Genomic DNA, 13314 nt, shown 5'->3' with positions numbered 1-13314 from the left:
TGTACAGAGGAGCTATGGAAGTGTAAATCCCTCTCCACCTTTTTCAGCAAAATCGTTAAAGTAACCGAGGCAATAAATGTATTGACATTAGCAATTCACGTATATGAATACGCAGTATTTTTGAGAACCTTTGACTTTCTAAACCTGCATATTTAGACTCTTACTCCTCCTAGTATCAGACATACTTTTTATTCTTAGCATTACCTTCTGCCACTTTTCCATTTGTTTTGTTACATAACCTCTTTCATTTAGATACGAAAACCCCTTTGGGATGGACAGAAATCTGTAAAGTAATATCAGACAGTCAGTAATCCACTTAAAGCAAATCACATAATTTGAATAAAAACAAACACTTACTTGTTTCTACATTTACCTTAGGAGTAGAAGTAAACCCTTGTCTCCAAGATGAGAAAGAGCTGGTTTCATTTGGATAAGGGCATGAAGATTAGCCTAAAATGATTAAAAATGCATAAAGAGTATCTGAGCGCTATATAATTCTGAAAACTGCAACTATTACAATCTGCCAGCAACGAAGCATCAAGTTTTTCACAAAAGGAAGTATCAAACAGCACTAGCCTCATTCTAATATTATCCATTTAGGTACCTTCTAAACATGTATCACTTCACAAAAAGTATAATAATCAAAAATAGCTGAATGAGTCTGAATTCATATTTAAAAGTAGGCATACTCCAGAAGTCTATTCTTTCTTGTCACTGATATTGCGGTATTTTCAGCAAAGGGGTCGATAAAGTATTATGAAGTCCATCAATGACAATCAAGAAGGGAAACCATCAGCAGCTTCTTGCATACTTTTACTTTGCTAGTGGGGGAGGAGTTGGTAACAGCTTACAGAGTAGCATACCAATAAGATACTGAAAAGGGAAAGGAAGCTCACCTTGTCTTCACATGCCTCATCTAGAATATCAAGTGCCTCAGAAGAAATACTTTTATTTTTATCATGTAACTGGGTCACCAGTAACTCAATCCCCCAGTTGCTGAAGAACTCTACATTTGCTCTCAGTAATACTCTTAAGTGTTTTGTTGCATACAACCTGCAGCTCTGCAAAAGTAAGGAAAATGCTTTTTTGAATGAAGGAAAAACAGCTACTGTAGTTAATGATATTTCATTTTAAAAAATACACTTCAATTACCCTATTTTATAGCAAGGAGCTGTGATTCACACCTTATGAATTAAAACTACAATCTAATAGATAACTACTTCTACCTTATCAAATGGGAAATCTGAATCTGTGATCACAAGTAATCTGGCTACTGCAAGTCTCCTTGGAAAGCACGTATCAATTAGTATTCACCGTGAACACTAGCATCACACAAAGTTATTAGCAGAAAAAATACCTTGTAAATGGTCAGTGCAATTGCAGATACTTTCATGTATGCAATGTTTCGCAAAGAACTTTAACAAGCAAATATGTAAGAACCTCTGGGGAACGTATTTCAGTAAATTTAAAATTGTTTCCCAAAAGGATCTGATCTTCAAAACTTCTCAGAAAACCTTCTAGATAGAAAAACGTTACTTTCTGTAATAAGACAGTTTCCCAACACTTATTTTACTGCTATGAATTGCTCCAAGTAACAGCAGAATGAAGTAAATATACTGTGAGTTCCTGCATTGCTGTTCAAAACTTGCTGAATAAACAGCATAAACTGATTAACACCATTTTCTATTAGGAAAATTACACACAAAATAAAAGCAAATAGGCTTAATCTACAAGAATCTGGAGTAAGCACAGAAAAACACTGACAACGTATGCTTACTAGGAAAGGCATTAACTATATTTAGACAGGTATAGCTGGAAAAGATAAATTCAGGTGCCCAAATCTTTCTTCAAGTCTTCAGTCCCTATACCTTTTTTTTAAGGCTGTGATAGCTATAACCAAGTAAATTTTCTATACATTAGAATATAAATAATCTATGTTGGGATGCGTGTAAAGAACTGTATTCCAAGCGATAGGTGAAGTGATGCAGGTTGGACACCACCACCTAGGTTAACAGTATCTTCTGGACCGTTTACTTTTTCTCCAGAAATATTTGGCAAGCAGGACTTGAAAGAAAAACGCGAGTAGGAAATATGAACATGCACTTTCCAATTCAAAAACTTTGTTTCATTATTTCACCTTCAAATATCATGTGCATATTTCTGCTTTTTCAGTATAGAGAAGCTTTTTGATTTTGAAGGGAAGGCAGGATGTAGCACAGGTACCAAGAAAGACTGTGGAACAGTGATTCACAACTGACCTAAGCTGCACAATCATTTTGAAATGGCTTGCATCTCTTCAGTGGTATGTCTGGTATGTGGGATAGGCAACCAGCAGCGTATTTACTAAAGATCAGAACAAGCTTTATTATGTCAAAACAATCACTTGGTAAGTTAGGCCCACAGAGTAACACAGTAATATGAAACCAGATTTCAGTGTCACATAGTTCAAGTACTAAAATCTGTCTATAAAGAATTGTTGTTACTGCTATAATTACACTGAGTGTGATACAGAGGACAAAAGATACCAATGTTCACTTCCTGAAATACTTCCTGAACAGGAATTAATCTATCCAGCAGCTAGTACAGAGAGCTAGAATAATTTTTGGTTTCTGCTTGGAGAAGGAACAGATAAGATGGAACTCATGACTCTGATGCAACATTAAAATGGCAAATAAAATTCACTGCAGATAAATCTGAAACAATGAGCTAAAGTAAAAAAATAATCCCAGCTCTATACATGCAACAGGCTCTGAGCCAGCTCTCTCCACCCACGGAAAAGATCTTTATACTAATATTAATTCTGTGGAAGCATTAGATAGAAGTTCAATGGCAGCCAAACCCACTGAAAGTAAACAGAACAAAACTCATCAGCATTGTCACTAGGTAAATTCACTGAGTGCTGACATCCTGGACACTGTTCTGGTTTTCCTGCCACCATCAGAAAGAAAAAGAAGAACAATTATAAAGGTGTAAAGAACAGCAGAACAGGGTTTTAAGTAACTGCAGGTATGGAAAAGGGTCTTTACAACAAAGAAAGACTCAGACTAAGATATTCAAACCTCAGACCTGCTGCAAAGCCGCTGTGTGCATTCGCAACAGCGGTAAAGACTTCAATCAGGGCCACAGCCTTTGTGTGCAAGATCACCTGTACGCATTTCCCAGATCGGAGGGGTGAAGCCCAGCACTGCTTCTCCAGATGAAGCAAAATCCAAGAATGTTTTCACTTTTGATGAGAACTGACAGGAAAACCATTGCAGAGGATATCTGGAGGAAACAGGTATTCCCCTCTTCCCCTCATGCATGAAAAACACAGATAAAGCCCTGTACTAAGTCTGACAGAAGATCCTTCCTTTTACTACTAAAGGCCTTTGAGACCCTTAGAAGTGAAGAAGCAAGTCAGAGGTCACTAAGCTTAGCCGATTACACACAGCTCAGCACAGATGCCAGCAGATGTAGGGTAAAGTCTACCCCTTTGATAAAATTTTAGGTCATGAACTACAGCACTTGAGGACACACTGGCTACTCCACTGTTTCTACCATGAACTGGCAGAAAGGCAGCTGAGAGTATTAATTTGCTTCAGCATGAATGAACAAAGCACATCTGGAAGTAGGTTAAGATGAGCTTCTGCTTCACTGATCTGCAAGGTTATTGCTCTGTAAATGTTTTTGTTATATACAGCCAGCCCAAAATGCTACTCTTTGCTTCTAACGCTAAGCTGGCTACAGAAATTACTTTTCCTTGTTCAGAGACACTCATTAGCAAATGGCTAACAAACGTGCTTCAAAGCTTTGGGTAACTTTAAAAGGTGTATGAGGCTATAAACTTCAGTTAACCCAAGAAAAAGCACATTTTCAGCTTTTGAAATAAACAGATAGGTATCTCATTAACAAATGTCTCAGGGAATTAAAATTTCTGAAGGGAAGAAGCTTTACTGGAGACAGTCTTCCTCCCTCAGAAAACACAGCTCTTCAGAAGTTATGACCAGTCCCACACATTATTATTGCTTTTAAACAGAATTTAGAAGCCACAGGCAGCATACAGAATCAAAATCACATTTTGTCTTCTGGGTTATTAATTAATACAAACCCTTTCAGAGCCCTACTGTACAGGCTCCACTCATCCTATGAGGTCTCATCAGAAGCCTTTGAAAAAGGAAGGTGGAAGGGCAAGTGCCTTATTTGAATTGAACTGCATGTTCATTTTTAATCTTAAGATTCACTTACTTGTCCAAGGCGACAGAACGTCAGTTCTGGTAGTATTTAAAAATATATTCTCCTATGGGACAGTGCAGTGAGTGGTATAAACTGTGCTAAGCTTTAATTTTTTCCTGTCATGCCTGCTGAAGATGGAGGAGTATATTTTCTTTTGCTGTCGACAATGCTGCTATTTCAGAATTCCAGACTGTAAACCCCACAAAATGGCAGATACCTTCCCCTAACATTCCCCATACTCTAAGCAGAGGTACTTCCAAATTACTCCTCAGTCAGTGGAGCTGCCCATGCAAATACCTGTAAGTTCCAGTATTTCCATGTTCTTTCAGATAGCTTTTCCTCTTGGAACTGACATCTATTTCCACCTCACACGAGTATGTGAATTTCGGGAAGAGACCCGTAGTTTTGCCAACTGCAGTTGCTCAAAAATACCACTTATACTACTAAGAATACAGTTAATACTGAATAATCAAGAAGTTTTATCCTCTGGATTAGCTTTTTACACCTTTGATCTTCTATTGGGAACATAAACACCAGAAAGACCGAAGACAGCATTTTGTCCAAGATATGATACTGGCAATACTGTGTAAACCAAGGATGGCCAAAGGGTTCTTGGACAGGTCAACATTATGCCTTTTTGTCAAGTAGTATTTAGTGAAATTTTCTCTTCAAAATCCTATCACTTCCATTTCCACTGTAAGAATGTATGGGATTGGGCACATGGTAAAACAGGAAAAGAATTTAAGTAAATAACTTTTATACACGTATGAAATCATCTGTGGTTGATGCAAATGTAGACCCATTTCTAATGGCTGAGACAGTCCATTCTGTTTGTGTATTTTATCTAGGAGAGTCACAAAATACTTCCCTATGAATTCTAAGAATTCCAAGCAGATCAACTAATTCAGGAAAAAAACCAACTTGAAATAGTTTTATCTATCTCTCAGGGTTCAGTATGTTTCACAAAGGAAGTCACGCTCTGTTTAGGTTCGAACAGTACATCATCTTTGTTTTAGTATCCTGATAGCAAAAGATTCATTTACATTTGTGATGAACAAATAAGATTTAATTATTTTTCGTATTTCTTAAATGTGTTCTAAATTCTTTTTTTAAAAAAGAAAATACCGAAGGAATTCTCATGGTATTGCAACACATAAAAATCAGGGTACAGTCTTATCCAGTGCAACACTGAACTCTAAACAGCAAAATTTAAGTCTCAACAGATGTCACCTATGAACTTGCCTGAAGACTGACATGGCTAGATACCTGCTATACCTGAATGCACACCTAACACTGACAGTAAGGACTATTGACTGTGCACATATGGGAAAGGTTAGACTTACAGAGCAAGTCAATGCCCGGCATTTGAGAAGTTCTACTAGTTTCTGTTCTTCCAGATTTCAGGAGACTGTGAAAAATAGACAGTTACCTGATCTCTGCCATTTCACTAGACAATATTGCTAGACCCATACCTCAATGAGACTGGGAAATGGAAGTATTAGACCTCAGCAGCCATAGGCTACTAATGTAGGCTGAGACTTTAAAACCTCATTGATGTGAGAAGGTATCAGTGTATCAGCAAGAAAAGATCTCAACTTTAAAACTGATTATTTAGGTTTCAAATCCAAAATGTGCGTTCTTAAACTCTTAAGCCTGTAGAGTATCTCTTAGCTTTCTCCAGAGTTTTACTTTGACATCTGTCAAGCTCCGGCATCAAACAGTCAAGGTAATGCCAGCAATCAGATCGCAATCTAATACTTTTTACAATCCCAAACAGATCAGAATTAAAATGGGTAAACCTGGGGGTTCAACAAGCTTTCCTAATTTCTAAGGTGCTGGAGAGTGATGTCTAACCTATTCACATTTAAAGTACGGGAAGTGTTTACTACCCATTGTTCATTAAGCTGATTTACAAATAGGTGGAAACTCTATTTTTAGTTATCATCACTAAGAGCAGCAGTAGCTTTCAACTGCTTTCTGGCTTTGTATATAATTAAGACAGTATGTTCAGACAGTATCTGCACCCCACTTCCAGCCAGCCTGCTAACAGCTAGTGAGTGATATGGGTATCAGAGTTGAATGAATTCTGTTTTGTTCTTCCTCCCTGCTAAGATAAAAAAAAAAGTACAAAAGTAGGTCTTTATAGAACATTTGGAAGGAGATCAACCTATTCTTACCTACATAAAGCTTCTGGTGTAAGTACTGGATGCTTGAAAACATTTGGAAGAATCTCTCTTAAAACAGAATTTAAGTCTTCACACTATAGGTTATCAGAATCAAGAAATCCTTCCCAAAATCTAAACCACAAACGCTAATTCATAATAAAACACCTTAAATTATTAGTCTAACTGTATACTTTATGAAGGAGGTTGTGACAGCATGTCTCGACTTCTTTGTTAACTAGCATTTGAAATGCTGGTGTGCTCTTCCCCTATGTATGGCCCCCTTTTATGAAGCTGGGAGGTGATGGAGGGGGCAGTACCCATTGACACAAAAATCTCAATAGAAAAGCTAAATGAAGTTCCACAGTCTAAACTGCTCTTAACTGACAGTTATTAACAGCATAGAAGTCTAATAAAGACACAGACATATGTCCTCACAACATATTGATTTGTTTTCTTGCTCAGACTAGGCATAAAATAACTTTAGAGAAAGGTTATCAGAGTCATCACTTAAAATTACTCAGTAGGGAGCTTCAGCCTCTTCTTTCAATGAGCCATTCCTTGAACCCCAACTATCTTCATTACCTTCAGACTCCATTCTTTACTTGTAAGAATCATCTTATCTTTGATAGTCTCAGAGAAATATCCTCAATTTCTTTCTTTCCCTCTCCTCTTCCAAAATACAGCGAGACATCTAAAGCTAGCAGCTAGCTTATTCCTTCTTGTATACACTCTAGAATATATTCTGCCTTTATCCAGGAGACAGAGGAATACCTCTCCCTGAAGTAATACGAGTTCTTCCCTAGTTAGATTTCAACTTATGAATTGTCATTTCCCTGACATCAATGCTTGTCTACTATGATTCATTTCTCTTTTTTTAGAAGTTCAAGAGCTTCCTGCCTCAAGTCTACATAACTCCGTGTTTTGTATCTGCTCAGCTTCTTAGATTCAAAAGTACAAATTCCAATGCCTATTTCTGAACCACCCTCTCATTCCAGGAGCTATAGCTTCTACTCCATTCCATCACAGTAACACCAATCATTATCAAAGCAGTATCTACCACTGGCAGGTTAGCTGTTTATTACTGCTAGAAATACATTATTTCTGTTTGTGAAAACAATACTTTCTCAATTGATATAGGATGTCTGCTGACCTAGACAATAGTGTTACACTTGGTTTATGTATTTAAAGACTTTAACCCTCTTTGTACATGAGAGAAAGCTCTATCTGAATGACTTAGTTTCATGAGCACAAACACAATATACGCTGTGAAGTTCACAGCAAATTCAAAAGCTACGTAAAGTAGGAGTTTCATCTCTCTGAATATAAAAATAAAAACCTTTCTGGATATATAATAGTTTAAAAATAAAGTCATACACCTTGAATAACAAAATAAATGTTTAGTGGCAAATAACAATAAACATAAATTGAACTGAACTTACATCAGTAGCTGCTGTCAGGATTTTAGAAAGGATGACTCTTGCTAACCCATCTCTGCTGTAGTCCAAACTAGAAACAGTCAATTTTAACAAGTGATCCTGGTTCTTCAAAGAACAAAGATTAAGAAGACTGGGGGGTGGGAGGTGGGGTTGTGGGAAAGGAGAGAAAAGAAAATAAAAATCAGTAATTGAACCCACTCAAACCTATTTATTCAATCAACCATTCAAATGTAAGTATTTTGAATTAGACTTTCATTTCTATCAACACAGATCACAAAGTAAGTTCTCATATGAATCAGAGTTAACCTTCAACTATTACAGCTGTTAAGGAGTCAAATGGGGACCAAAAAATGTGCTAAACTGCAAGGGGAAAAACCCCAAACCAACCCTTTTTATAATTAATGCAAGGGGAAAAACCCCAAACCAACCCTTTTTATAATTGCTCCAGTAACTTTGTCAGTATACTTTAATTAGTGATTATGAGTACAAAAATACTGTTTGTGAAGCTCTAAGCAATTCCTCATGGTAAAACATTCCACGTATAAAGCTTGCCATAAGGTTAGTCCTACTAACTGTATAAATTTTATTGTAAATCAAGTTCTCTGAAACCAGTAAAATACTTGAATTTTAAAACTCAATAAAAACAATTCAACCGAAAAAAGACAGTACCTCATAACACCTAAATTTTTACTTGAAGTTTACTATACTTAAAACACCTTAGTATTAGCCACAAGCCAATTCACTCCCTAAGGAAGTACGTCCATTTGTACCCAAACAGAATTTTGAACTTCACAGCGTTACTGAAGTATATTGGACTGAAGCTTAGGTACAACAGGCATCATCACATTTCTCAAACAGAATGATCCCTGCCTGTTTTTGGTGTTTTGTGGGGAGTTCTTTGTTTGTTTGGGTTAGGATTTTTTGTTTGTTTTGTATTGTTGGGGGGAGGGGTATTTTTTTCCCTGTCTTTTCAGTACAGTACCATGTTTCCTGATGCCGATTTCTGCCAGAAAGGTGCAGACAAGAAAGAAGTAAGCTATTTTGTGACACAATCACCCATATCTCATCAGTAGTGACAGACTACAAGACCCTTTCTTAAAAAACCACACCAAAACCCCACAAAACTGGGGATCTTTACTCGAAAACTTCTAAAGTTCTTTTGACTGACAGCTTTACAGATGGTGGTCCTCATGCATAGTTCACTATTTTTATAACTATTGTAACGGTAAGCACAATTCAAACAGAATAAAACCACTCACCACTGAAACACATTACATTTTTCAAGCATTTTCACTCCATGAGGGTGACAAGAGAGAGTACCAAAAAACAGAAAGTAGTGCTGGCTAAGGGTATTTAGTAGCCCATTATTTTGAAGACTACGTTCAGGTTTCATCCCTGATGAAGAATTGAGCCAGTGTACAATATCTTTAACCAATTCCTCCAGGTAACCTTGTCCATCCTAATAAAACAAAAGTAATAGCATTTACTAGTAAGTGAACTGGGTCTCTCTTTACTGAAATCCATAATTTAAAATTTCTTAAAATGCATAAACACAATACAGATACAAAATAGAAATGCTGGCTAGCAAACACAATTCAGACTAAAGAAGAAGGTTCAAGGCAAATAAAAGGAGTTTAGCTTGGAGACATCTTGGGACCAATTCTGTTCTTTCCAGAAAATGTTTGTTCAATGACAATTTCCTCTGGCCTCAGGCATGAAAGTTAGCATTCAAGAAGAAAGGAAAGATACACATAGCAAAAATCAAAACAACTCCAAACCCAACGTTGCTTTTAAAAATGCCATATTTAATAAAGCTTTGACTTAAACACAACAGTACTCCTCACTCTCATTTGGACAATTCAAAACTTTAAGTTACAGTTCTTAATTATACCGATCATTTTAGTTTTAACATCCAAAGTCTTACAGAAGTCTTTACCAAAATTAAGTTTTTTCCCCCTCTAAGTGGCATACAGCAGCATTACTCATTCTCCAGTCCTGCAGAATAACATTTCTTACCTCCTCTGATTCAAGAAGAAATTCAGTGAATTGACAACCCACCACAGTGAGCTGTTTAGCCTTGGCATAGTCCAGATCCAGGTTGGCGTACAGTTTACTGCTAGGCTTGTAAAAATATAGCAATCTCCTTACAAACCTATGGAAAATAAAAAAGTTTGCTATTTTTCAGTATGCAAGGACAGTCTCATAGTACAAAATTACGCTGGTAGGAAAGATAGGACTAAATTAACTTATTTGCAATAAATTTTCCAAAGTTATTAAAACAGTAGTAGATAGCAGTAGTGAGTCTATGCAGACGTGATTTCAGAGATGTGTGTTATAAAAGGTTTTCTAAGCCAGGACTTAAAATAAGCAAAGGCACTCAAAATCTCTATGCTCTTAGAAGCCATAGCTTTCTTCTCATTCTCACGCTTATAATTTATTCTGCTGTAATTTATCCTGTGGTGAATTTCAAAGGCAATACTACCTAGACTACCAAAGAGCTAAAAAAGAATCTGTGACATGAGTTTTCTGCAGCTATGACAGTCAAACATTACTGTGAAAAACACATTTTTGTGTTCCGGCAGGAAAAGGCTGTATTTATTCAGCAACTGTTATTTTCATTAACCTCACTTAAGCATTTCTGAAGCGTAACAGTGATTACAAACACAGACTCTCACTCAAGACTTCCTGAAATCATGGTGAGAAATACAGTTTCAGTTTTGCATTGCAGGAATAAAACTTCACAAAGAGCTTCCACTCACCAATTCTTTGTCAAAAAATAAACACCTATATGTGCTCTAACGTAACACAAAATGCTCTGTCTCAAGGTAGCTATGTCAAGCATTAAGAAAACTTAAGTAAAGGTGCAGTGCTTTAGTTACAAAAAGTGAGAGTAAGCCACTAGCCCCAGTTCTAAATACAGAACCAATTACAAAGGAAATCCAAAGGTTTCTTTAGATTTTGTCAAATTAAATGTATAGTATTCTGGTTATTAAGCATGGATATATGTATGTATATACATGTACATGTGTATACACACATCTCATTAATTGTAGCTCTATGAAATAAAGTGATTATATCTGGAATTTCATTTTAACAGCTGTTAAGATCACCACAAGAACACTAACAATAAAAAAAAATCAACTTATGGAAGGACAAATCAATGTACTTTACACTTAAAAACAAAGTGGCTGTAAATTTATGAAATTTAGCAGTGAAACTGGAGAGATTTAGGGCTTGATCAGTTTTAATTAAACAACAGCAACAGCATTTTAAAGCACCTAACCCACAATCCTGCAGAAAGGATCAATGAGTGTAGAAGTTTTAGACCAACTCAATCATAGATTTTCTCAAGCTATCTGGAATTACATTATTTAGGCACTGAACAATGCTTGAGTGCAGCACAAAACCAGGGAACAGAAACACTGTTGTAGGTAGGTAGGCAGAGGCGTGGGTATGGGCACCACAGCCCAGCCTGCAGACACTGCTTTACAGAAGCAATGTTATAAACTACTAGATTTGAAAAATAATCCTTTACCACAAGGTATGGATTGGCAATTAACACCTGGGGAAGAAAAAACCTCCAAAAATACAAATGCAAAATTAAGTCATGGCTTTTTTTTTTTTTTTTTTTTTTTTTTTACAACAGGACTACCACTTATGCTGGGAACACTATATAAAGTAACGACTACTTTTTAGTAAAAATTTAAAATGGAGTAGCATGAGCTTTTCAGCATATGTTTTAGCTTTAGCTTTTTCCACAAAGTTATGCAGAAGTACCTTTCCATGCCTACAAATGCAGAACTACTCCCCAAAATAATTTAACCAAATCAATGTCAGAAATGCATGTTAGAGGGTACATCCCAGAATTAATTAGTAACGCCATTACAAAACATGCACAAAAGTAATAGAACTGTCTTAATGCCAACAGACATAAAAAGAACTAGAGCAGTACTAAGTTTTTTGGTTTTTTTCTGCAAGTCCCACATGCTTCCATTGCCATTAATAGCAATTTGAAATAACTTTCTCTGATTTTGATGAAAGCTGTAACTGTAACTACAACTGTAGACCTATTCTGTCAAAATTTGTCAAGTGCTGACATCAAACACTAATGTATGAAATACTGAAGAGGTAACACTTTAAGCTTTAAAATGAAATAGGGTGTTTGCAAAGCTAGTATGACTTGTTAAACGAATAAATATATTAAGTATCTGTGCATAGAAAAGAAAGCACTAAATCTTAAAAGACCTGTTTAAAGCAAATATTGTAATCTAATTACCTAAATTTTCATTTTTGCTGCTGATCTATAGATTCAATTTAAAAAATGTGACATAGCCAAGGGATAGTTTATTTCAATATTTACAAAGTTTTTCCAAATTTCTTTTTTTCAATTAAGTCTTACATAATTTTTACATACCTGTGCAACTGCTCATCTTTATAGTTCCTTAGATTTACATTTGGCCACTAGAAAAACAGCAAATATAGCATTATATGAAACCTGTACATCAGTCCTTGATTAGTCACTAAAATTTACTCATTTAGCTACATTTACCTCATAATTAGCAGTGTAATTTTTCTTGCATTTAATGTTACGTATGAAAAACCTTATTTTATTGAAAAGCCCACACTTCTTCCTCCAAGAACTGTTTGATTTTTTTCTAGAGAAGGACAGGGAACATCAGTCACATGCTATGTGTACAAGGCCACAATTCTAATGAAAACAGCAAACTATGAAAAGGTAACGAAAAATACACTTTATAGCTCAGTTTCTTCTCTGCAAGTAACAGGTTTTGCTGTGGTGGGGAAGTAATTGTTTTGTTGTTTTCACCAATTCATCAATTTGTTTTAAAAATAATCATTACTCTGTTATAGCTCACTTAAACACTGCTTATTAAAATGGTGTTTTAAAGTCCTCTGTTGATAATTCATAAGATACTTTAAGAAGGACCACATGAAAACATAATACTCTCTTCTGGACCTATCCTTTCTTCCTATTATGTTTTCCCCTGGTTTTACAGCTGCCTGTTGTTTTGATGGTCTCAGATTTATTTCCGTTGCTACTAGTAAGTTACTTCTTGAAAGGGATGGAAATGAATGCATCATTCTTCTTTCCTACCTAAGCAGTACACTTCTGCATTTCCAACTGGTACACTAGCACTGAGACATACAGTACACTAGTTGATGACTAGTAAAACTGACTACACTAACAGTACGAGATAAAGTATGAAGCTCTGCTGTCAACAACGAAGTTGCAAGTCCTCCATCCTGACCACCACCACTTTTGCTGCTCTTTTAGCAGCTTAGACAGCAAGCTAAGCAAATATAAAAGGCAGTAAGGGAGCACATGAGATGCAAGTAGTGAGGTGGTTAGAAAGCTGATGCTTCACAGCTATAAAGGTGCAACAGAAACAAGAGGGAGGTGAGCAACCACACTGGAATCTGGATCCTGCTCATTGGAGGACTAAAGATGAATCCCTCTGATAACATTATCTTAGTTTATGCTG

At 36.2% G+C, this 13314-nt stretch overlaps 1 protein-coding gene across 2 annotated transcripts in view; it reads right to left on the bottom strand.

Moving 5' to 3' along the window:
- RICTOR (RPTOR independent companion of MTOR complex 2) overlaps nt 1-13314 on the bottom strand; it is a 73089-nt gene that overhangs the window by 23544 nt on the left and 36231 nt on the right. For both annotated transcript variants that reach the window (XM_037374524.1, XM_037374525.1), the window contains exons 17-23: nt 12228-12274; nt 9830-9965; nt 9073-9272; nt 7817-7943; nt 897-1061; nt 374-450; nt 205-283 (exon numbers count right to left, since the gene is read on the bottom strand). In XM_037374524.1, coding sequence (XP_037230421.1) covers nt 205-283; nt 374-450; nt 897-1061; nt 7817-7943; nt 9073-9272; nt 9830-9965; nt 12228-12274 — 831 coding nt within the window. The remainder of the gene's footprint in view (nt 1-204; nt 284-373; nt 451-896; nt 1062-7816; nt 7944-9072; nt 9273-9829; nt 9966-12227; nt 12275-13314) is intronic.

The sequence above is a fragment of the Falco rusticolus genome, chromosome Z (assembly GCF_015220075.1).
Source record: "Falco rusticolus isolate bFalRus1 chromosome Z, bFalRus1.pri, whole genome shotgun sequence".
Classification (NCBI taxonomy): domain Eukaryota; kingdom Metazoa; phylum Chordata; class Aves; order Falconiformes; family Falconidae; genus Falco; species Falco rusticolus.
The sequence above is the reverse complement of the archived record's forward strand: the minus strand, read 5'-3'. Positions and strand labels throughout refer to the sequence as shown.